This window comes from Littorina saxatilis, linkage group LG4 (assembly GCF_037325665.1).
Source record: "Littorina saxatilis isolate snail1 linkage group LG4, US_GU_Lsax_2.0, whole genome shotgun sequence".
Lineage (NCBI taxonomy): Eukaryota > Metazoa > Mollusca > Gastropoda > Littorinimorpha > Littorinidae > Littorina > Littorina saxatilis.
In genome coordinates, this window is record NC_090248.1 from 40,527,041 (window position 1) to 40,551,839 (window position 24,799).

Below are 24,799 nucleotides of genomic sequence, written 5' to 3' on the forward strand. Positions count from 1 at the left end.
CAAACGAGCTTAGCCTTCTTTCGAAGTATGACGTTTACCTAACGAACTTTCCGAACTCAACCTTAGTTCAAACGAGTGCATATCTATGTGTCGAACAGTTATTTCCCTTGTTCTCCCACACTGTCGTTGTTATGAAGGTGTGGTTTACTTTTGTGTTCAATGGACTGAATGCTAAACAGGCTTTTTGCCACACAGCATGTTATCCAGTCTATATGGAGTGTTCTTTTACTCACAATGTGTGAACAGACCGGTTTCCGAATTTGTACGTTTAATTGTAACGGGATAAATGAAAGTAAGAAAAGGAAGGATGTTTTCAATTTTTTGAGGGAAAAAAAATGTAATATTTATTTTTTACAGGAAACACATTTGAAATACCAAGATGAACAATATGTAAGAACATGCTGGGGCTACTCAGTGTGGTTGTCTGGATGCGCCTCTAATAAAAACGGTGTTGCGGTGATGTTTAATAATAACTTTGAACATAAAGTGCACAGTGTTGTTCGTGACAATGATGGTTGTTTCATTATTATGGATGTTGAATTTTTGAAAAAGAGGTACACCATTGTAAATATATATGGACCTAGCTGTGGAGATAAAGCCTCATTTTTTGATAATGTAAGCGCAATGATTAGACAGATTGGAAATGATTATGTTATTATTGGTGGTGATTGGAATGTTGTGTTAGATATGAAAGTGGATATGAGGAATTATGTATGTAATGTAAATCGACCCCAGTCAAGAAAAAAGATAAGAGATATGATGGATCTTTATGATTTGATAGACGTCTGGAGGGACCTTTACCCCGATACACGCCGTTATACATGGAGGAAATTTAATTCCCTTAAACAAGGGAGATTGGACTATTTCCTGATGCCAAGTAATTTCCTGATGGAGGTAAATGGTTGTGACATTGAGTGTGGTTATAGATCTGACCACTCGCCAGTAACACTTACATTAAAGACAGAAGATATAAAAAGAGACAGACCTTTTTGGAAATTTAATAACTCGCTGATGTTTGATAGTGAATATGTTAAAGAGATAAAGAAACTAATTATTGATGTGAAGAAGTTTTACGCACTGCCAGTGTATGATATGGATGGTATACATTTAATACCCAATGATGAAATACAATTTAGAATAAGCGATCAGTTATTTTTTGAAACCTTATTAATGGAAATTAGGGGAAAGACAATTGCCTACGCCTCCAAAAAGAAAAAAAGAGAGGTAAACATTGAAAAAGAATTAATGATGAAACTACAGTTATTAGAAAATAATGTGACCAATGATTCCTTATTACTGATTTAAATGTTAAATACCCAGCTGGAAAACTTGAGGAAGAAAAAGATTGATGGTATGTTGATAAGATCAAAAGCTAGGTGGCAGTTAGAAGGAGAAAAGGCGAGTAAGTATTTTTGTAATATGGAAAACCGCCACTATCAGAATAAGGCCATGAGTTTTTTGCAAAATGGCGACACTGGTGAATTAATATTTGAACACAGACAGATTTTGCAAAACGTGAAACAGTTTTACGAAGATTTGTATAATCTGCAACCAACAGAAGATGTTGATTTACAGGAACTATTTATGGAAAAAAAACACATCCCGTTTTGACAAATGAAGACAGAGATAATATTGAGGGGAATCTTACCTATACTGAAATGTGCTCAGCATTACGGAAAATGAAAAACGGAACAAGCCCAGGACCTGACGGGTTTACAACAGAATTTTATAAATATTTCTTCCAGGATATTGGATTATTTCTGCTGCGTTCTGCAAATGCTGGATTTCAATGTGGAGAATTGTCCGTTACACAGAAACAAGGCATTATTACATGCATTCCGAAACAAGACAAGCCAAAACAATTTATTAAGAACTGGCGGCCAATATCCCTGCTTAACATATCCTATAAAATTTGTTCATCCTGTATTGCGAATAGATTGAAAATAATGCTACCTAAGATTATTAGTGAACACCAAACAGGTTTTATGAAAGGAAGATTTATCGGAGACAATATACGTTTGCTGTATGATGTGTTGGTGTTTACTGAAAGAGAAAATATACCAGGTTTGCTGCTTGCAATTGACTTTGAAAAGGCGTTCGACAGTGTGTCCTGGCCCTTTTTACAAAAGGCATTGGATTTTTTCAATTTTGGAAACGATGTAAAACAGTGGATACGAGTTTTTTACCAAGATATACAGACATGTGTTACAGTAAATGGCCAATATTCTGGTTGGTTTAATATAAGAAGAGGCGTCCGACAAGGCGATAGCCTCTCACCATATTTGTATTTAATATGTTCCGAGATACTATCATTAATGTTACGTAATAATTCTGTGATAAAAGGATTGAAATTGAATAACGAGGAAGTGTTATTGTCTCAATTTGCGGACGATACAACTCTTTATTTGGATGGCAGTAAGGAATCGTTTGTTGAATGTGTTAAAACTTTACAGAAATTTTCTAAATTTTCCGGATTAAAGATAAACAATGAAAAAACTCAAATTGTCTGGATTGGAAGAAAGCGAAATTCACAAGAAAGATATATGAGGGATATGAACTTCTGTTGGGACCCTGGGATCTTTAAAGTATTGGGAGTCAAATTTTCAACTAACACCGGCAACATTCTGGAAATTAATTATGAAGGAAAATTAAAAGAGATTAAAAGAATTTTAAACGATTGGAGCAGAAGACAGTTAACACCATTCGGTAGAATTACAATTTTGAAAACTTTGGTCCTTTCAAAATTGGTTTATTTATTAACTGTATTGCCAGACCCACCCGAAGAGTTTTTACGAGAAGTGAATGCAGCCTTTTATTTACTTTACTTTACTTTATTTGGTGTTTAACGTCGTTTTCAACCACGAAGGTTATATCGCGACGAAGCCTTTTATTCCTTCCTGTGGAATGGTAAACCTGCAAAGATTCGGCGTAATGTCGTTTGCAGACCTTATTGCAGTGGTGGTCTGAATATGATTGACATTTACACTTTTGTGGCATCAGTAAAGATAAATTGGATTCGCAGACTAAAGATGTTTGAATTTGATGTAAAAAAGCTTATTTTTGATATGATACCTGGAATGAAAGACATATTTAAAGTGGGTGCCGAGTATGTAAATGTGTTAATGAAACGATGTGGTAACAGTTTTTGGAAGGATGTTTTGAAACATTATAAGAAATGCTGTTCCTTAAGCGAGGTAATTAATGTGAATGATTTTGTCTCCGAATGTATACATTACAATTTGAACATTATACGGGACCACGGTACAATAGTAAATAAGGAATGGATTGAAAATGATGTAGTGTTTATCCATCAGTTGCTACATTTAAATGGACATTTCTTTACCTTTGAAGAATTTAGGTTAAATTTTCCTTTTGTTCAAACTAATTTTTTATTCTATGAGGGAGTGATTAAGTCCCTACGAAAATATCAGAGAAAAGTAAAAATTGATTCGTTGAATGGTTTTCACATTGGGGATTATAAACCCTGGCAGATTATCTGTAGAGGCAAACAGGCAATTAAAGAAGTCCTTTTGAAATCTCCCGCAGTGGGGCACTGCGGTTATGAAATTAAAGGCCCCTCCTGTTTTTGGAACCGCAGGAGCTTTCTAGTTTGCTGTTAGGTAGATTTTTGGTTCCTCTTTCCTGTCATGCTCTCTTTTTCTTCATGAATTCTTTTTTTTTCTGCCTTCTTGCTCATTCACCTGTATTTTTTCCAAAAATCTCTTCTCTTGCCGCTTGTCTCGCGATTCATGTATAGTTTAATCTGTTAGTGTTCTGATGTAAGTCCAGCAGTAGATAGGTTAAGCCTATTTTAACATACTGGAAACTGGTAATCTTCCAGTAGGTATTAATTTAGTTTTACTAAAGCCTGCTGGGACACAAGTAATGGGTTAGTGCATTTGTAAACAGGAATCGCTTGACAAGTGGCCCCCTTCATCCCCCCTTCCTCGTCCTGATATGGCTCTGCGTAGTCGGCTGGACGTTAAGCAACAAATAAACAAACAAACTTTTGAAATCAAAATTTGATGATAACCCTGCAGGCATGAACAGATGGAATATGTATTTTTACAACCTGAACTGGAAACAGATTTTTGATAAGTGTTTCAAAACAACTAAGGACACACAGTTAAGATGGTTCCAGACCAGATTGCTTCACCGCATTCTTGGTGTTGCTAGCCGGCTATTTGTTCAAAAGATTCTTGACAGTCCCCTTTGTGCCTTTTGTAAAATTGAAAATGAAACAATTTCACATATATTTTGGTACTGCCCGCTCAGTCGGAAATTTTGGACTGACTTGGAAGAACTGTTAAACAGAAGTGGTATTTACCGCGCAAATGTTCTTTTTACAGAAGAATTTATTTTGTTTGGGTGTATGAACAATGTTAAGGTAGATGTGATTTTGGATTTTATCATTTTGTTTGCAAAGTTTTATATTTATGAGTAAGTTACAAGAGACAAGGCCACTGTTAGAAATATTTCTAAGAAATTTGAAATACAGATTTGAAATAGAAAAATATTCCAGCTTCAAATTTGGTAACATTACCAAATTTGTAGAATTATGGTCCCCATATGAAGAGTTGGTTAGGTAGTACGCTAGGTTATGCAGAGATGTGATGATATATATGTGTTTTGGCTTTGATTTTTGTTTGTTTCTTTTCTTTTTTTGTCTTTGTTTGACGGTATTATTAACTGACTGTATTATTATTAAGCAGGTAATACGTCCATAATGTCAAGTATTGTAATCTGCATGCTATGTTAAGCTCCGGCCTTACTTGTAGGAGAACGGTATGCTATATGTCCGTCTGTCTGTTATGTCCTAATGCTGTGTGTTGTGTATACTTGCCAAACATATTTATTATAAATGTTGATGGATGAATGATGATAAATTGTAGACGGATGCATGTTATTGATTAAAAGCCCCACAATGATGTGCTTGGCAAAAAAAAAAAAAAAAAAAAAAAATCTGTTTATCCTGTTCGTTCATTGATAAATTGTAGCAGAGTTTGAAGGTCTTCGTCTTTCCGTGTCATCACTCTTGCACAGAAGCCATTCGTTTGTAGGATTGTAGTGCACGTGCTGCCTGTGGTTATACGGCGTCGGATTCTCTCCTCAAAAGTGCCGGGGTGGGGGGAGGGGGGGATTTTGATTTGTATTAAGATTGTGTTTGTGTGAGGGAGTGGGGAGGTGGTGGTGGTGTATATGTTTGTACGTGTGTGTGTGTGTTTGTGTGTGTGAGTGTGTGTGTGTGTGTGTGTGTGTGAGAGAGAGTGTGTGTGTGCGTGTTTGTGTGTGTGTGTTTGAGAGAGAGAGAGAGCGAGAGAGAGAGAGAAATAGTTTGAATATCAGCAGTCTGTGTGTCCGTGTAACACGCCTGAGCAATACTGGATCGAGGGGCACGTGTTTGTCTCTGTCTGTCTATTTACACCCCCGGTTTGGGGGTGTGTATAGGTTTCGCTCGATGTGTTTGTTTGTTTGTGTTTGCATATAGATCTCAAGAATGAACGGACCGATCGTCACCAAACTTGGTGAACAGGTTCTATACATTCCTGAGACGGTCCTTACAAAAATTGGGACCAGTCAAACACACGGTTAGGGAGTTATTGGTGGATTAAGATTCTACAAGGACTTATAGAGGCACAATCGCTCGATGTGTTTGTTTGTTTGTTTGTGTTCGCATATAGATCTCAAGAATGAACGGACCGATCGTCACCAAACTTGGTGAACAGGTTTTATACATTCCTGAGACGGTCCTTAGAAAAATTGGGACCAGTCAAACACACGGTTAGGGAGTTATTGGTGGATTAAGATTCTACAAGGACTTGTAGAGGCACATCTTCATGGTCAAAGGGAAATAACCATTCTCACTCAGTCACTGCCACCAACTGAGAAGGTTATTTCCCCTTAACGGGGGTGTTTTTCCTACCTCGTAGGAATTTCTTGTTCTTGCTGTCTTTGCTACGTGCATGAGCGATATTTTGAGGGCGATATTTTGAGGGCTATTTGTCAGGCAGACTGTCTTGTTGTTGTTTTTGTCTGCTTTCTTGGTTGTCTGTCAGGCTACACGTCTGTTTTTCTTTGTGTGTGTGCAAATGTGCTGTGTGTTAGCTAGTCTGTATATATATGTAGCTGTCTTGGTGTTATAAATATAGTCTTGTTGTTGGGCAAAAAAACAAATAGTCTGTTTACGGTAACCCGACCGACCCTATTTTTTTTCGCGCGACCCTAGACTTTTTTTTGGCATTTGGGGAAAAAAAAACACACGTAAAAATATGGTTTTTGGGAAGAAAAAAAAAATCCCGACCTACCGACCCTATTTTTTTGGCCTATGTTACCGTAAACAGACCTTTTTTTACATTTAGTCAAGTTTTGACTAAATGTTTTAACGTAGAGGGGGGAATCGAGACGAGGGTCGTGGTGTATGTGCGTGTGTGTGTGTGTGTGTCTGTCTGTGTGTGTGTGTGTAGAGCGATTCAGACTAAACTACTGGACCGATCTTTATGAAATTTGACATGAGAGTTCCTGGGTATGAAATCCCCGAACGTTTTTTTCATTTTTTTGATAAATTTCTTTGATGACGTCATATCCGGCTTTTTGTGAAAGTTGAGGCGGCACTGTCACGCCCTCATTTTTCAACCAAATTGGTTAAAATTTTGGTCAAGTAATCTTCGACGAAGCCCGAACTTCAGTATTGCATTTCAGCTTGGTGGCTTAAAAATCAATTAATGACTTTGGTCATTAAAAATCTGAAAATTGTAAAAAAAAAAAAAAATTTATAAAACGATCCAAATTTACGTTCATCTTATTCTCCATCATATTCTGATTCCACAATCATATAAATATGTTATATTTGGATTAAAAACAAGCTCTGAAAATTAAATATATAAAAATTATTATCAAAATTAAATTGTCGAAATCAATTTAAAAACACTTTCATCTTATTCCTTGTCGGTTCCTGATTCCAAAAACATATAGATATGATATGTTTGGATTCAAAACACGCTCAGAAAGTTAAAACAAAGAGAGGTACAGAAAAGCGTGCTATCCTTCTCAGCGCAACTACTACCCCGCTCTTCTTGTCAATTTCACTGCCTTTGCCATGAGCGGTGGACTGACGATGCTACGAGTATACGGTCTTGCTGAAAAATGGCATTGCGTTCAGTTTTATTCTGTGAGTTCGACAGCTACTTGACTAAATGTTGTATTTTCGCCTTACGCGACTTGTTTTTTTTGCCTTATGAATAGAGCCGTCGTCTCAATTTCAATCGATGGAGAAGACCATCAACAGAAGCTTCATTGCTATTTTGATCTGTTGGTACTGGTTTGATTGCCTTTCGGTTCTACTGGAGCCAATTGATGGGACTCGCGCTATAGAAAAGTTATTTTTTATTATTATTATTATTATTATTATTATTATTATTATTATTATTATTATTATTATTATTATTATTATTATTATTATTATTATTATTACTGGGATTAAACCCGTTCTGACCGGAGCAAACCAGCCGACTTTCATTTCGCAACATAGCATATATATTTAAGATCGGGCTTGAATACACATTTAGCAAAACTATTTTGTGCATACGGGTGTATTTTCAGAGCTCGTAGCCGTGGCGTGTCGGTTTTCATGTTTTTGTTGTGTCGAGTGTTCTCGAAGAAGTAGATATTCTCATGCAGGCGAGGTAATGTTTATCATTTGATTATGTTCATGTATTACTTCAGGTGTTTTATTCTGATGTTCTTGGTATTAAACATCCATTTATTATTATTAGCCTATTATTCATTTCTAGGTATGTGTTTCAACGCTCATAAAATAAAATTTGATACAGTCATTTGAGTTGATCTCTCTGCCTCCCTCTCCACATACATGAAGCGATGCATCAATGGAAGTTAATTCTCTCTCTCTCTCTCTCTCTCTCTCTCTCTCTCTCTCTCTCTCTCTCTCTCTCTCTCTCTCTCTCTCTCTCTCTCTCTGTCTCTCTCTCTCTCTCTCTCTCTCTCTCTCTCTCTCTCTCTCTCTCTCTCTCTCTCTCTCTCTCTCTCTCTCTCTCCACAGAAGACACGATGCAATGTTGTCGAATGACAGAATTCATTCGTTTTGAATGGCTTGTGCTGGGGCATAAACTGATACAAGTGTCGATTTGATACCAGAAAAACAGACATTCACAAAAAAATGCATCAAATCTCGTCCGCCCTTTTGACCCAAATTCTTCATTTTCGGCTATCGATCCGAGCCGTTTATGAACGGAGCTAAGTGTAGGCGAACCCGTTCATGGGCAGAGCCAATTGCGAATAGGAAAAGGTCAAGAGGGAAATTAATTCGTCGCACTGTCGGCATAGAGTTTGTTTGCGTGCCATTGCGCCCAGTCAACGGATTTGCTTTATTTACTGTCATTTCTTTTCTTTTTATATTTAGTCAAGTTTTGTTGTACTTTCCGAGAAGAAAGTATTCGTATAAGAGTAAACGGAGAGAAGCACGTATGTGGATTATCTCTCTCTACCCCCCCCCCCCCCCCCCCCCCCCCAGTGGATCGGTCGGTGAGACATTTACTCCGTTTTTACTTTTTTCTTGCATTTATTTTTATTTCTCTTCTGCGTCTGTGATTACACAAAACACACACATACACACAGTTAAACACACACACACACACACACACACACACACACACACACACACACACACACACACACACACACACACACGCATCAGTGATAACCCTGAAGAGAAAAAAAACGAAATTGAAACACAGTTCATTTATTTTAGGTTATGAAGAGTATGTCTTGTGTATTTGCAGCCCCCCAGACGGTTAAGTTCGGGCAGCCTTACTTCGGGTTCAGAGAATGAAGGGGAGCACGAGCCGTCACCTCCCGTGGCAAGGAGGGGTAGACGGGCTGCCATTTATGAAACAAAGGTAAGTTGTTATGTCTCAGTGATTTGAGTGGCTCCATTGCTGGTATATTCTGTCCTTCTCCAGCCCCCGAAGACTCTCCTCCCCTCCTCTCTCTCTCTCTCTCTCTCTCTCTCTCTCTCTCTCTCTCTCTCTCTCTCTCTCTCTCTCTCTCTCTCTCTCTCTCTCTCTCTCTCTCTCTCTCTCTCGAAAACTAAACGATAATTATTTCTTCGTTGTTTAAAAAACAATTGGTATAAATAGTTTGTGTGTATACGTTCTTTTCTAGACTCTGTCTCTTGTGATTCTCTTGAAATTTGAGAAGAGTCTTGTCAACAATCGCACCAGGCATGTCATATCTCGACATTCTTATTGTCTTGTCTTGTCTTGTCTTGCCTTGTTTTGCATTGTTTTGTCGTGCCTTGTTTTGTCTGGTCTGGTATTGTCTGGTATTGTCTTGTCTTGTCTTGTCTTGCCATGCCTTGTCTTTATAGTCTTTTCTTGGCCTTGCTGGCAACCTTTTCCTAACTTGCCTTGTCTTGTCCTGTATTGTCTTGTCTTGTCTTGTCTTGTCTTGCCATGCCTTGTCTTGTCTTGTCTTGCCATGCCTTGTCTTGTCTTGTCTTGTCATCCCTCTATTGGCCTTCCTGGCAATCTTTTCCTGACTTGTCTTGTCTTGTCTTATCTTGCCATGCCTTGTCTTGTCTTGTATTGTCATCTCTTGACCTTTCTGGCAACCTTTACCTTCCTTGTCTTGTCTTGTCTTGTCTTCTCTCGTGTTGTCTTGTCTTATCTTGCCATGCCCTGTCTTGTCTTGTAATGTATTGTCTTTTCTTAGCCTTGCTTGCAACCTTTTACCTAACGAAAACCCATTTTAACTGCAAAATGTAAGATCTTTCAAGTATCCAAATCCACCCTTTTCTCTGTGTGTCTTTTCGCCTATTGCGTCAGTCATGTCTTGAGTGAATTGTTTTCTCCTTGTAACTCCCATTTCCTAATTTCTCATGTTTTCAATGCACCACACACTCACCACCCGACTGCCCTAACAAACGCTCGCGTGACAGCAAACCCCCTGAGAGTGCAAATCGTTACAGACAATAATAGAGACACGGTAGTCCACCGCCTCAGAAGACAAGAAGGGGGCGGAGGGGGGGGGGGGGGGATGGCAGTCGTCGACATTTTGAACGTCTAGTATGTTATTAGAGAAATAAAACGGCATTTTTTTTCTGAATACAACCTTGAATCGTGTCAAAACGTTTTATTTCCAAACGAAGCAATTGAGAGAGAGAGAGAGAGAGAGAGAGAGAGAGAGAGAGAGAGAGAGAGAGAGAGAGAGAGAGAGAGAGCCATGGAGAACTTAATACAGACGAAGAGAGACTGAGAGAGAGATGGATGGATGGATGGATGGATGGATAGATAATTGATTGCATTAATCATTGTATTGATTATTACAATTTCCAGATCAGATATGAAATCGATGCATATAATCGGAATATAAAGTGCATGAAACATACAATTGTAATTTGCATTGAGAGAGAGAGAGAGAGAGAGAGAGAGAGAGAGAGAGAGAGAGAGAGAGAGAGAGAGAGAGAGAGAGAGAGAGAGAGAGAGAGAGAGAGAGAGAGAGAGAGAGAGGGAGAGCAGTCGTTGACATTTTGAACGTCCATTATGTAATTGACTTCTGAAGAATAAACTTCAGAGAGAAAAAAATACGGTATTATTTCGAAAGACGACCTTGAATCGTGCCACAACGTTTTATTTCTAAACGAAGCAATTAGTATAAGAGGGAGAGAGAGAGAAAAAGAGAGAGAGAGAGAGCAGTCGTTGACAATTTGAACGTTGTGCATGAAATTGAAGTTCTGAAGAATAAGAAAGAGAGAGAGAGACAATGACAATGACAATTCTTTATTTTACGAGGGTATATACAGAATAAGCATAGTAATACTTTTTTTGAATCTGGCCCTCGCCCTAAAGAGGGACTAAATCTACTATATAATATTAACTACTACTACATGAATACATAATTATTTAAATAGTATAAGTTTATGTGTACATAAGCGCATTATTTAGAAACATTGTAGGTCATAAATGTTTATTTGTTTGTTTGTTTGCTTAACGCCCAGCCGACCACGAAGGGCCATATCAGGGCGGTGCTGCTTTGACATATAACGTGCGCCACACACAAGACAGAAGTCGCAGCACAGGCTTCATGTCTCACCCAGTCACATTATTCTGACACCGGACCAACCAGTCCTAGCACTAACCCCATAATGCCAAACGCCAGGCGGAGCAGCCACTAGATTGCCAATTTTAAAGTCTTAAGTATGACCCGGCCGGGGTTCGAACCCACGACCTCCCGATCACGGGGCGGACGCCTTACCACTAGGCCAACCGTGCCGGTATAAATGTTTATGACTAGGTGCAAAGCAAAAAATGTGTGAGGTCAAAATAATATGCAATAGTACATCAACTCTGCAAAAAGATGGATATTGTGCAGAACATCATAAATTCGTGAAAAAAACGTTAATTCAAAGAATGAGTGACTGTATCCGAAAGGAACATAACAATCAGGATTATACTATTCTCATTAAATGAGAGAGAGAGAGAGAGAGAGAGAGAGAGAGAGAGAGAGAGAGAGAGAGAGAGAGAGAGAGAGAGAGAGAGAGAGAGAGAGAGAGAGAGAGAGATGGGATAAACGTAACATACAGAATTAAGTTTGTTGAGTTGTGGTGCTCCTTTATTTGTTGCCTACAGGATATTGCTGGAACAGAACAATGAATACAGCACTAGCTGTTCAGAGACGGTACCTGATAGAGAAAACCACAGAAAAGACGAAAAACAGTTGACAGAGACAGACAATGAAACAGACCCCCCAAAAGACCCACAACGTTCAACAGAACAGACAAACATTGGAAAGGACAAAAGAAAGACAGAAATCGGTTAACAGAGCAGACAGTCAATAAAACAGACAACAGAAAAGACAGAAAGTAGTTACCAGAACAGACAATGGAACACACAAAATAAAAGACAGAAAACGGTTAACAGAAAAGACAGACAATGGAGAACAGACAACAAAAAGACAGGAAACTTTTAACAGCCAGGCAATGGAACAGACAAAAGAACAGACAAAAAACAGTTAACAGAACAGACAGACAATGGAACAGACAAAAGAAAAGACAGAAAATAGTTAACAGAACAGACAGACAATGGAACAGACAAAAGAAAAGACAGGCAACTGTTAACAGAATACACAGACAATGGAACAGACAAAAGAAAAGCTAGAAAACAATTAACAGCACAGACAGACAATGGATCGTACAACAAAAGGGACATTATAAGATGTTTGATGGGTTGTTGACAGACCAGCTTTTTTGTCGTCCGAGGGGGAGCATATCGTCTTTTGTTTCATATCTATTGACCAAGGCCGAAGGCCGCGGTCAATAAATATGAAACAAAAGTCGATATGCCCCCCGAGGACCGACAAAAAAAGCTGGTCTGACAACAAACCACCAAACATCGTTTTTGTCATCATTTTGGTAGTGAGAAAATAAGATAACAATCAACACAGGGAGCCATGCTTTGAAACACGGGTTCCGTGCTGATAACCACACGAGTTCCGTGCGGATAACCACTGGCAATCAAAGCTGGCGTGTGAAAGCAACTTTCTGTAATTTAGAGTTCATAAAATGTTGGGATGACTATGTCAGGTTTGAGGATGCACAGTTCTGTTTGTTCATCTCGGTATTCCACTCCCTCGGCTTTCAGTTGTGAGTATTAAGCTTAGTAATCGAATGTGGAAGCTACGTTGAGTCAAAGGTCACAGAAGATTTGCGTCGTGCAGCGAAGGAAAGAATCGCGATCTTGTTTCCGACTCAGTACCTCTTTGTTTTTCATTAGACCTGTCAATCTGCTTGCTCGGCTTTGTGAGATGTTTGCATATCTTGTTGCTATTTTCTTTGTTTTTATCATTATTTCTTATTTGTGCTTCGTTTATCGATACAACGTCTTGTGCACGGGTCAAAATGTGTGTGTCAGCTCAGGGGTCAATTGGTTTGACTTGAACTTGACGTTCGTGTTTCTCACACAAAGATACACGCACTCCATGACTTTGTAAGAAGACATGACATATCGGTAGGTTTCATTTGTTTGTGACGAATTTATTGAAGTAGTTTTGTTTTTATATTTAGTCAAGTTTTGACTAAATATTTTAACATCGAGGGGGAATCGAAACGAGGGTCGTGGTGTATGTGCGTGCGTGTGTGTGTGTGTGTGTGTGTGTGTGTGTGCGTGTGTGTGTGTGTGTGTAGAGCGATTCAGACTAAACTACTGGACCGATCTTTATGAAATTTGACATGAGAGTTCCTGGGTATGAAATCCCCGAACGTTTTTTTCATTTTTTTGATAAATGTCTTTGATGACGTCATATCCGGCTTTTCGTGAAAGTTGAGGCGGCACTGTCACGCCCTCATTTTTCAACCAAATTGGTTGAAATTTTGGTCAAGTAATCTTCGACGAAGCCCGGGGTTCGGTATTGCATTTCAGCTTGGTGGCTTAAAAATTAATTAATGACTTTGGTCATTAAAAATCTGAAAATTGTAAAAAAAAAATTTAAAAACACTTTCATCTTATTCCTTGTCGGTTCCTGATTCCAAAAATATATAGATATGATATGTTTGGATTAAAAACACGCTCAGAAAGTTAAAACGAAGAGAGGTACAGAAAAGCGTGCTATCCTTCTCAGCGCAACGAATACCCCGCTCTTCTTGTCAATTCCACGGGCACTGCCTTTGCCACGGGCGGTGGAGTGACGATGTATACGGTCTTGCTGCATTGCGTTGCGTTCAGGTTCATTCTGTGAGTTCGACAGCTACTTGACTAAATATTGTATTTTCGCCTTACGCGACTTGTTTTGTTTACGTTTGCCAGTTGGTTTTTGGAACTTTGCAAAGCAGTGTCTTGTCGTCTGTTTAGGTCTGGGGAAACGCCAATGAAAAGAGCCGAAGAATCCTCGAGCGTTTCTATTGGGTTTGCTTTTGATTATCCATGTAATAGGGCTTCCTGCAACTATGGTAACCGGGGATTTATTCCCCGGGGAACATGAGATTTATTTACCAGGTGCTTGTGAATGAAAACTCGTGAAAATGATGACAAAACCCAGTTAACAGAACAGACAGCGGAACAAACAAGCTAGCACTATTACTAGTAGGTAGGAACTTCGTACACTCTTAGTAGAATAGTGTTACGTCTTGACGCTAGGTTTGCCGAGATTACTTGTCGATACCCCTAAGCTATCGCGGCACGTCGATCAGCGGCCGACCCAGACGCTACGGAAGTGAAAATGAGATGAAGTTTTTCATCGCATTCCCTCCCTTCCCTCATTGCCCATTATTGGCGACATTTCCGGCATTTCCCCCAGGCGGAAGCTAGAGGGGAGTTTTGGGATTGGCACTTTGATCGAGGCTAGCATGTTTTCTGCTGTATATCATAGACGCTGGATTTTTTCTCTCCATTATTTCTTTCTGCTTTCTTTCGTTTTAATCGCTGGAACATTTCCGCCGTCTGCGAAGAACACAAGAATATAATGGACACCATTTTCCTGTATATATTTCTTTTATAGCGCTGGGAAATGTCCGCCGTGTACGGCAAGAGAAAGGAATAGGGTCTCAGTATAGTTCGATTGATAACATCCCAAGAACATCTGAGAGGCGGTCAAGATTTGAGTTATAATAGAGTACGTGTAGTACGGATTCAGTCGTCTGAGAGTAATAAAGCAACATGGTCTGAATTATTTCCCATTGATGACGTCCTTAGATCTTTAATGGCCGTGAAAGTGCCTTAGCTGTCTGCAAAAAAGAAGAGACCTTGGTTTGAAGTTCTATTTTAAGGGTTAACATTGTCCCGTTTTGTCTGCGTAATTCAATCCTGATGACATACTGCAAAAGTTGAATTTTTGGAGGAAGCAAGCGCGACAGAAACAATATTGCTGTGAAAGTAGGTTTTGCACGGAGAAACGTTGTAAAATCTTAGTGTATTTTACATACTTAGGACTCTGGATTTATCACCTTTGATGTGAAATATTGATATTATCGTAGTTATGCATTCATTTTGTCCCTTTGTCATAATGGGATTGATGATTGTTGTTGACAAAAAAGGGATCTTAGCTTGTGTCACAAAATTCAGAAGGCAAATAGCTATGTTAGATATAGAATTATGCCGGATACATAGTTACTTTCGACGAAGTTTTTCAATTTTACGTTTCGTGTTTACTGTACCTCTCTTCGTTTTAACTTTCTGAGCGTGTTTTCAATCCAAACATATCATATCTATATGTTTTTGGAATCAGGAACCGACAAGGAATACGATGAAAGTGTTTTTAAATTGATTTCGAAAATTTAATTTTGATCATAATTTTTATATTTTTAATTTTCAGAGCTTGTTTTTAATCCGAATATAACATATTTATATGTTTTTGGAATGAGAAAATGATGGAGAATAAGATGAACGTAAATTTGGATCGTTTTATAAAAAAAATACTTTTTTTACAATTTTCAGATTTTTAATGACCAAAGTCATTAATTAATTTTTAAGCCACCAAGCTGAAATGCAATACCGAAGTCCGGGCTTTGTCGGAGATTACTTGACCAAAATTTCAACCAATTTGGTTGAAAAATGAGAGCGTGACAGTGCCGCCTCAACTTTCACGAAAAGCCGGATATGACGTCATCAAAGACATTTATCAAAAAAATGAAAAAAAACGTCTGAGGATATCATACACAGAATCTCTCATATCAAATTTCATAAAGATCGGTCCAGTAGTTTAGTCTGAATCGCTCTACACACACACACAGACAGACAGACAGCCACACATACACCACGACCCTCGTCTCGATTCCCCCCTCTATGTTAAAACATTTAGTCAAAACTTGACTAAATGTAAAAAAAAAGTAACAAAGGAAAAACAAAAAGTTTATGCCTTTCTCTGTGAAAGAAATATTTCCGAGAGAGAGAGAGAGAGAGAGAGAGAGAGAGAGAGAGAGAGAGAGAGAGAGAGAGAGAGAGAGAAAGAGAGTGGATAGAGAGAAAGAGAGAGAGAGCTGGTTTGCTGTTCACATTTCGGCAGTGAGCTGTATCTGTCGAACAGAGGAACATCATACATGTGTAAACATCAACGCAGTTTTACGCTACGTTTACCCCATTCACAAAGAGCAGAGAGAAAAATGAGACAAACACAACTTTTCTGCCTCCCTCTGTGAAAAAAATATGTCTGAGAAAATGGTTTGATGTTTATAAGTTTCCACTGGGCTGTATCTGTCAAACTGTGGAACGTAGTGATGTGTAAATCATCAACGCAGTTTTACGGTCTGTTCTTTCTGTTTAACCCCATTCACAGTTTAACAAAGAAAGAAAAATAAGACAGACGAAAAGTTTCTCCCTCCCTCTGTGTAAGAAAAATTGGCTGAGAAAGACAGGTTTAATGTTTACATTTTCTCTATCTGTCAAACTCAGGAACGCCACACATGTGTAAACATCAACACCATTTTACGCTCTTGCTGTTTTTCTCCCATTCACAAAAGTTGACAGAAAAATGGTGGGCGAGAGAAACAAAAAGCGTGTGACTGTGAGAGAGAGAAAAAGCAACAAAAAAAAAGCTTTTAAACCGTTCACCGGATCTTGAACTCCAAAGCATCTTCTCTCTCCGCGATGGCTTAGGGGTGGACACTTAAAGGCTTCACGACAGCCTCGTGGAAGGTAACTGTGTTGATTGTTTTCCCGAGGCTATTATTGCCTCCCTTTGCTCTGCCGCGGGTTTACTGCGACAAGGGGACGTAAAAGGCTGATCGATTTCTCGTCTTTTCCTCGTCAGGTTGTCGCCCCTAGTTATCCCTTGAGCGTAATGGGACCACGTGACTGTGTGGAATAGAACTGGTACTAGGTAGAATAGATTCCTACGTAGAAATAGTCCCTATAGTTCTTCCAAGTTATTTTGTGTAGGCTGGATTCATTCAAGATGGTTGTGGTCCTTTTAAAACGTTCCCATTTGAAGAATGTACGTTGAGGTCTACGCTGTTCTGTTCTTGATGTTCTTACTGACCAGAAGCATCTTTCCACTTGAAACTCACGACTCATCAGTATGTCTGATTACTGTGGATAGTTGTACATTTTACATTAATGTGTTTGTTTGGTGTATTGTTGTTTTTGTTCTGGGTTGTTATTTTGATTTGCTATTCGAGGACACCTTCCTGATCAGAACTATCTATAGCAATTTCTGTTGGTCCCGGATAGAATCAAAGACTTAGCATGTCCTGCTTTGTGCGCTCTCAGCCTAAAAAATATTAACAAGGAGAAATTTCAGGAGAAATTTCAAAAAGGAGAAATGACATTTCTGCGCAAGTCTGATGACTTCAGCGGTCAAAAACCTTGAACCGAGTGTTTTTCTTTCTTCTTTTTTTGTTTGATTAACGATGCTCTGGAGGGTCTGAATTCCAAACCGTTACAAGCAAAAAGCATTAGTCGCACTTGAGAGCCCACAACGCCATCAGTTGCCGTTTTCTGTGCCTTCGCTGTCATTTGTCGATTTTTGTGAGTTTTTGACTTTTGTGTAATTCGCAGTTCGCTCGTGTTTCTGATGCAAAAAGGCAATCATCAAAAATGATGATTGCCTATGGCTCAACAATATTGCATAGCTAGTTACGTGCCGGTTGTATGTTTCGGTCGCAAAAGGAAACAGTTTTGGTGGAAAAAGTATCTGTTGGAGCAGAAAAGTGGTGTTTTAAGAGCTGATTGAAATAAAACATTGTTTAAACCAGCATTTGGTATTCAAAATTGATAGTGCAATGATAACTCCGTATCACAATTCTATATACCGTTAATTCAATTAAAAAAACACTATATTATAAGCAACCATACAGTTTAGCTGCTGGACCTTGATGAGTATGTCCAGAAATTAGAATGATTCAGAATAACTCAAATCAAAAATTGGGTTGTACTTATGGATTGTGGGGTCAAAGTAAATCCATAGTCTTTCTGCTGAAAGTCTTCAGACACGTCTTACTGTGGTGCCATAGAAAACAGCTAACATTGAAATGACGCCGATTTCTTCTTAACGTTTTATCCCCTGACAACAGCAAAGCTACACAAAATGGGAGACAGAGACAGAGAGAGACAGACAGACAGACAGACAGACAGACAGAGAAAGAGAGACAAGACGAAACGAGACACAGAGAGAGGCAGAGACAGAGAGAGAGATACAGACAGACGGGACAGACAGACAAACAGACAGACAGAGAAAGAGAGACAAGACGAAACGAGACACAGAGATCGACAGAGAGAGAAACAGAGACACAGAGAGGAGATTGATGTGTGTCGAGCTGTTTGTGGATTGTGACCGAATAGGGAGTTGACCTGAGAGGCAGAATCGAACTGTTTGTCAACTGTGGCCGAATGGGAATATAGACAGAGTGACGAAATGTCAGAACGACTGGACCGGGAAAATAAGTGAAAACACGCGTGATCGATTTTGATTAACAGTTTGCTTTGAAGATGAGGAAGGGAATTGAATGTGGAAAAGCGGGTCAGTGGAATTCTGAGATGAAAGGACAGGAAAAAAAAGGAAAATGAGAAACAGTGAAAAGTGGAGCATGTTTAACACCATGGAAGAGGGTTGCGAATACTCCTCCTCCTCCTCCTCCTTCTCCCTTCCCCTCTTAATCCTTCTGTTTCTTCTTTTCCTTCTTCTTCTTCGTGTGTGAATGCTCCTCCTCCTCCTCCTTCTCCCCTCCTCTCTACCCACCCTCCTCTTTTTTCTTCGTGTGTGAATGCTCCTCCTCCTATCCTCCTCTCCTCCTCTTCCTCCTCCTCCCCCTTTTCCTCCGTGTGTGAAACTCCTTCTCCCCCTCTTTCTTCTTCGTGTGTGAATGCTTCTCCTCGTCCCCTCCCCTCGTCCTCCTCTTCCTGCTTCGTGTGTGAATACTCCTCCTCCTTTCTTGCTTTCTCGCCCCCCCCCCCCCCTCCTCGTCCCCTCCTTCTTCTGCTTACTTTCCACCCCCTCCTCTTCTGCTTCTTGTTTGGTCAGTAACCAGTTTACAGGGGTGTAAATACCCCCCGCGGGTTAGGGGGAGTCCCATATTGGTTGGGACAAGAAAGAATTTACCCGATGCTACCCAGCATGTCGTAAGAGGCGACTAACGGTTCTGTTTCTCCTTTTACCCTTGTTAAGTGTTTCTTGTATAGAATATAGTCAATGTTTGTACAGATTTTAGTCAAGCAGTATGTAAGAAATGTTAAGTCCTTTGTACTGGAAACTTGCATTCTCCCAGTAAGGTCATATATTGTACTACGTTGCAAGCCCCTGGAGCAATTTTTTTGATTAGTGCTTTTGTGAACAAGAAACAAATAACAAGTGGCTCTATCCCATCTCCCCCCTTTCCCCTATCCCATATTCCCCCTTTCCCCGTCGCGATATAACCTTGAATGGTTGAAAACGACGTTAAACACCAAATAAAGTAAAAGTAAACAGGGGTGTAAATCGTATGTTACTATTTACGCTTGCTTTGAATATACATTCCTTTCAATGTAAACTATGATCCACATAACGATTAATCTGTCCATGCTTTTACATGGGGGATAAGTGCAACAGTGTGAGGGGGGTAGGGAGCAAAGGGGGGGGGGGTGTTCTTCATAGAATGTCAATTTAGGTAGAGTGACTGGCCGTTGACATTATGACGGGTAATGTGATATATATTCCCTGGAGCGTCCTGGCTCTTCTGGCTAATGTCATCCAGCCACTCTCTCTTTCTCTCTTTGTTGCTCTCTCTCTTCTCTCTCTCTCTCTCTCTCTCTCTCTCTCTCTCTCTCTCTCTCTCTCTCTCTCGCTCTCTCTCTCTCTCTTTCTCTCTCTCGCTCTCTCTCTCTCTCTCTCTCTCTCTCTCTCTCTCTCGCTCTCTCTCTCTCTCGCTCTCTCTCTCTCTCTCTGTCGCTCTCTCTCTGTCTCTCTCTGTTGCTCTCTGTCTCTCTGTCTCTCCCTCTGTTGCTCTCTCTCTCTCTCTCGCTCGCTCGCTCGCTCGCTCTCTCTCTCTCTCTCTCTCTCTCTCTCTTTCCCTCTCTCTCTCTCTCTCTCTCTCTCTCTTTCCCAGTCTCTCTCTCTCTATCGCTTAATCACTCCCCCCCTCTCTCTCTCCTCATCCTTCTACTCTCTCATCAACACCCTTTCCCCCTGGGCTAGCGGTCAGTAGTGGCTTTCATCGCTCAAAGTGTCCGGCCATCCCTGGTCTGTCGCGCCTGACCGTTAAACGGAGGAGCGACCATAGGGGACTGACTAGACAATTGTCCCTCCCCGACGGTACGGTCCAGCACAGCCCCGATCTGTCTCCCCCTTCGTGAAATGACCTTATTGCTGGCTGACCAGACACCGGCACTGTCATCGGGCTTCAGCGCTCGTGATACTCAAGAAGCGAAAAAGGAGAAAAAGCGGGTCGTGAGTGAAGAGACCAATGTATTGAGATGCACGGGGCTCGTGTGCCTCCGTTGGTAGAGCACTTGACTTGTGGTCCTAGGGTCACTGGTTCGAATCCAGGCCGGGATGGACACGGGTCAACTTTATGTGTAGACAAAAAACAAGGTATCCATGTCCCGCCCCCGCGTCATGTAAAAACCTCGGTTATTCTGCCGTAAGTGCGGGTGGCTGATTACACCAAAACACGCACACACCTCGGTAGAGCGATTCTCGTTGTTGCTGACTTTACACTGGGAGGAAGCGACCCGAATATCCCAGCAATGGGATAATAAAGTATAATGAGAAATGAGAGAGAGGGATAGAGGGATGGATAAGCCTGAGAATGAGACAGATGAGAATCTGACGAGTGGAAGAAGTTCTTTTCAAACTGGTTGATGATACTCGTTGAGGAGAAAACGGATAGAAAGCGTGTCGAGATTAAACAATAGCGGTTAGCATTTTAGTTTTGATAGCATCTTCAGTCTGGACCTATGTAATTGGAATAAAGAGATATCAAGCCTGAGAATGAGACGGATGAGAAAAGTGGCTCGTGATACTCGTTGAGAAGGAAAAGGAGAGAAAGCGTGTCGAAATCAAACAAATGTTGGCATTTTAGTCTTAATAGAATCTTCAGTCTTGATCTAAGTGATTGGAATAAAGGGATGACAAGCCTGAGAATGAGACGGATGAGAAAAGTGGCTCGTGATACTCGTTGAGAAGGAAAAGGAGACAAATCGTGTCAAGATTAAACAGAAAAGGTAATAATTTTAGTCTTAATAGAATCTTCAGTCTTGATCTAAGCAATGGACGGGCGCAATGGCTTAGTGGTAAGACGCCGGTCTCTAAAGCGGGAGGTCGTGGGTTCGAATCCCGGCCGCGCCTGGTGGGTCAAGGTGGAGATTTTTCCGATCTCCCAGGTCAACTTATGTGCAGACCTGCTAGTGCCTTATCCCCCTTCGTGTGTACACGCAAGCACAAAACCAAGTGCGCACGGAAAAGATCCTGTAATCCATGTCAGAGTGGGGTGGGTTATAGAAACACGAAAATACCCAGCATGCTTCCTCCGAAAGCGGCGTATGGCTGCCTGAATGGCGGGGGAAAAACGGTCATACACGTACAAATCCCTGGGAGTTTCAGCCCACGAACGCAGAAGAAGAAGAAGAAGAAGATCTAAGTAATTGGAATAAAGGGATGACAAGCCTGAGAATGAGACGGATGAGAAAAGTGGCTCGTGATACTCGTTGAGAAGGAAAAGAAGTCAAATCGTGTCTAAATCGAACAGTAAAGGTAATCATTTTAGTCTTCATAGAATTTTGAGTCTTGACCTATATAATTGGGATAAAGGGATAAAAAAAACCAGAGTGAGACGGAGGATAATGTGGCATAAGGATTTCATCCTTACTGAAATTAGCTTTTCGCTGACCAGACGAGATTGTGCCCCCCCCACCCCCCTTGCCCCCCCCCCCCCCACCCACCCCCCTCCCTTCCCAAACTGTCCGGCAAATCCCCAATCTGTCTCCCCCTTCGAGAAATGACCTTATCGATGGCTGACCAGACACTGGCACATTCATGAAGATTTAGCGCTCGTGATATTCGTGAGGATGAGAGCGGCGTGACAATGAGGGAAAGAGAGAGATATGCTGCCTGGAATAGGAGATCGGTTTGCGCACGTGGACATTCAAAATGAGAGAGCGTGTGAGAGAGAAGAATAGAGAGAAACAGATGGAGGGAGAGAACTGAACTGAACCGAACTTTATTTTACATGGATGAAGATTTTAAGGTCGGGCTTTTTCCTACAATCTCTCCTTGAGACGAACAATTAAACAAGTCGCGTAAGGCGAAATTCCTACATTTAGTCAAGCTGTGAAACTCACAGAATGAAACTGAACACACTGCATTTTTTCACAATGACCGTAGTCCGCCGCGTGTGCAAAACGGAGTGAAACTGACGAGCCTGTTTAGCGCGGTAGTGGTTTCGCTGTGCTGCATAGCACGCTTTTCTGTGCCTCTCTTCGTTTTAACTTTCTGAGCGTGTTTTTAATCCAAACATATCATATCTATATGTTTTTGGAATCAGGAACCGACAAGGAATAAGATGAAATTGTTGTGATTTCGGAAATTTAATTTTGATCATAATTTTTATATTTCTAATTTTCAGAGCTTGTTTTTAATCCGAATATAACATACAGACAGTATTCTTTAGATTTGAACAGGAAAATTTTTTCCACCGTACACTCGTTCATTGAACGTTCAGGCCGCTTTGGGTAAGTCAGAATAAATGCTCTACAAGCCGGACAACAACTTAAACTTCTGCACATCTCCTACCCATCCCTCTTCTTTTATTCATCTTCTTTCCCTCCTTCCTTCCTTTACTGTCTTTCTTTATAATCATTATGCAACGTTCATTACGTTATTAATAGATTTGGTTTATTGAGACAAATTTTTCACCCGTTACCGCCTTATGTTGTAATGTCATGCAGGAACACCACTATAAGCTTCTAGCTTGTTGCTGTTTCTGTGAACTTTGTATACATGTCATGATTGTAACCTTTGTTAAAATAAACTTATGTTTAAACCAACATATTTATATGTTTTTGGAATCAGGAAATGATGTAGAAAAAGATAAACGTAAATTTGGATCGTTTTATATAAACAAAAATTTACAATTTTTAGATTTTTGAGTCACTTGAGAAAAAGTGACTCTATGTAATCGGTCAGTGTTAGTCTGTCCGGCCGGCCGGCCGTCCGGCCGTCCGGCCGGCCGTCCGTAGACACCACCTTAACGTTGGACTTTTCTCGGAAACTATCAAAGCGATCGGGCTCATATTTTGTTTAGTCGTGACCTCCAATGACCTCTACACTTTAACGATGGTTTCGTTGACCTTTGACCTTTTTCAAGGTCACAGGTCAGCGTCAAAGGAAAAATTAGACATTTTATATCTTTGACAAAGTTCATCGGATGTGATTGAAACTTTGTAGGATTATTCTTTACATCAAAGTATTTACATCTGTAGCCTTTTACGAACGTTATCAGAAAAACAAGGGAGATAACTAGCCTTTTCTGTTCGGCAACACACAACTTAACGTTGGGCTTTTCTCGGAAACTATAAAAGTGACCGGGCTCAAATTTTATGTGAACGTGACTCATTGTGTTGTGAATAGCAATTTCTTCCTGTCCATCTGATGCCTCATATAATATTCAGAACTGCGAAAGTGACTCGATCGAGCGTTTGCTCTTCTTGTTAATGACCAAAGTCATTAATTTATTTTTAAGCCACCAAGCTGAAATGCAATACCAAAGTCCGGCCTTTGTCGAAGATTGCTTTACAAAATTGTCAATGAATTTGATTGAAAAATGAGGGTGTGACAGTGCCGCCTCAACTTTTACAAAAAGCCGGATATGACGTCATCAAAGACATTTATCGAAAAAATGAAAAAAACGTCTGGGGATACCATACCCAGGAACTCTCATGTAAAATGTCATAAAGATCGGTCCAGTAGTTTACTCTGAATCGCTCTACACACACACACACACACACACACACACACACACACACACACACACACACACACACACACACACACACACACACACCACGACCCTCGTCTCGATTCCCCCTCTATGTTAAAACATTTAGTCAAAACTTGACTAAATGTAATAAAACACACACAAAAACAGAACGATGATAAATGTTGTTAAACGCCCTCACAAGTTAAACCATTCGGGACATGTTCCCGACAAAACGAAAAACACTATTAATGTATACTTGAGAGTGATAGAGAGAGAGAGAGGGGAGGAGGGAGAGAGAAAAGGAGACAGAGAGACAGGAACAGATATATAGGGGTGTGCACGTTAAAGATCCCACGATTGACAAAAGGGTCTTTCCTGGCAAAATTGTAAAGGCATAGATAAAAAAAATGTCCACCAAAATACCCGTGTGACTTGGAATAATAGGCCGTGAAAAGTAGGATATGCGCCGAAATGCCTGCGATCTGCTGGTCGATGTGAATGCGTGATGTATTGTGTAAAACATTCCATCTCACACGGCATAAATAGATCCCTGCGCCTTGAGTCCGAGTCTGGAGCTACGCGCGCGATATAAGACTTCATATAATAATATATAGACAGGGAATTAAGTGAGAATTGGACTAGCCTTTAAGCTTATTTTAAAGTCATCTGCGAACAAAGAGGGGTGAGGAGGGACGATCGATTGAGACATGCAGACAGGTAGACAAGACAAACAGAACATTAGCAATACACAGACACACGTATACATACAGACATACACACCGAAGACAGACGGAGGCACACAGATAGACAAGAAAAGACCCAAAACGTTAGCAATACAAGAAGAGCACACAGACACACAGAAGGACAAGAAAGACCCAAAACGTTAGCAATACAAGAAGAGCACACAGA

At 40.3% G+C, this 24,799-nt stretch overlaps 1 protein-coding gene across 1 annotated transcript in view; it reads left to right on the plus strand.

Annotated features, from left to right (window-relative positions):
- Nucleotides 1–24,799, plus strand: part of LOC138963675 (pleckstrin homology domain-containing family G member 7-like) — a gene marked incomplete in the record, with an annotated part of 110,215 nt that overhangs the window by 22,524 nt on the left and 62,892 nt on the right. The window contains 1 exon segment of the mRNA XM_070335523.1: nt 8,796–8,912. Coding sequence (XP_070191624.1) covers nt 8,796–8,912 — 117 coding nt within the window.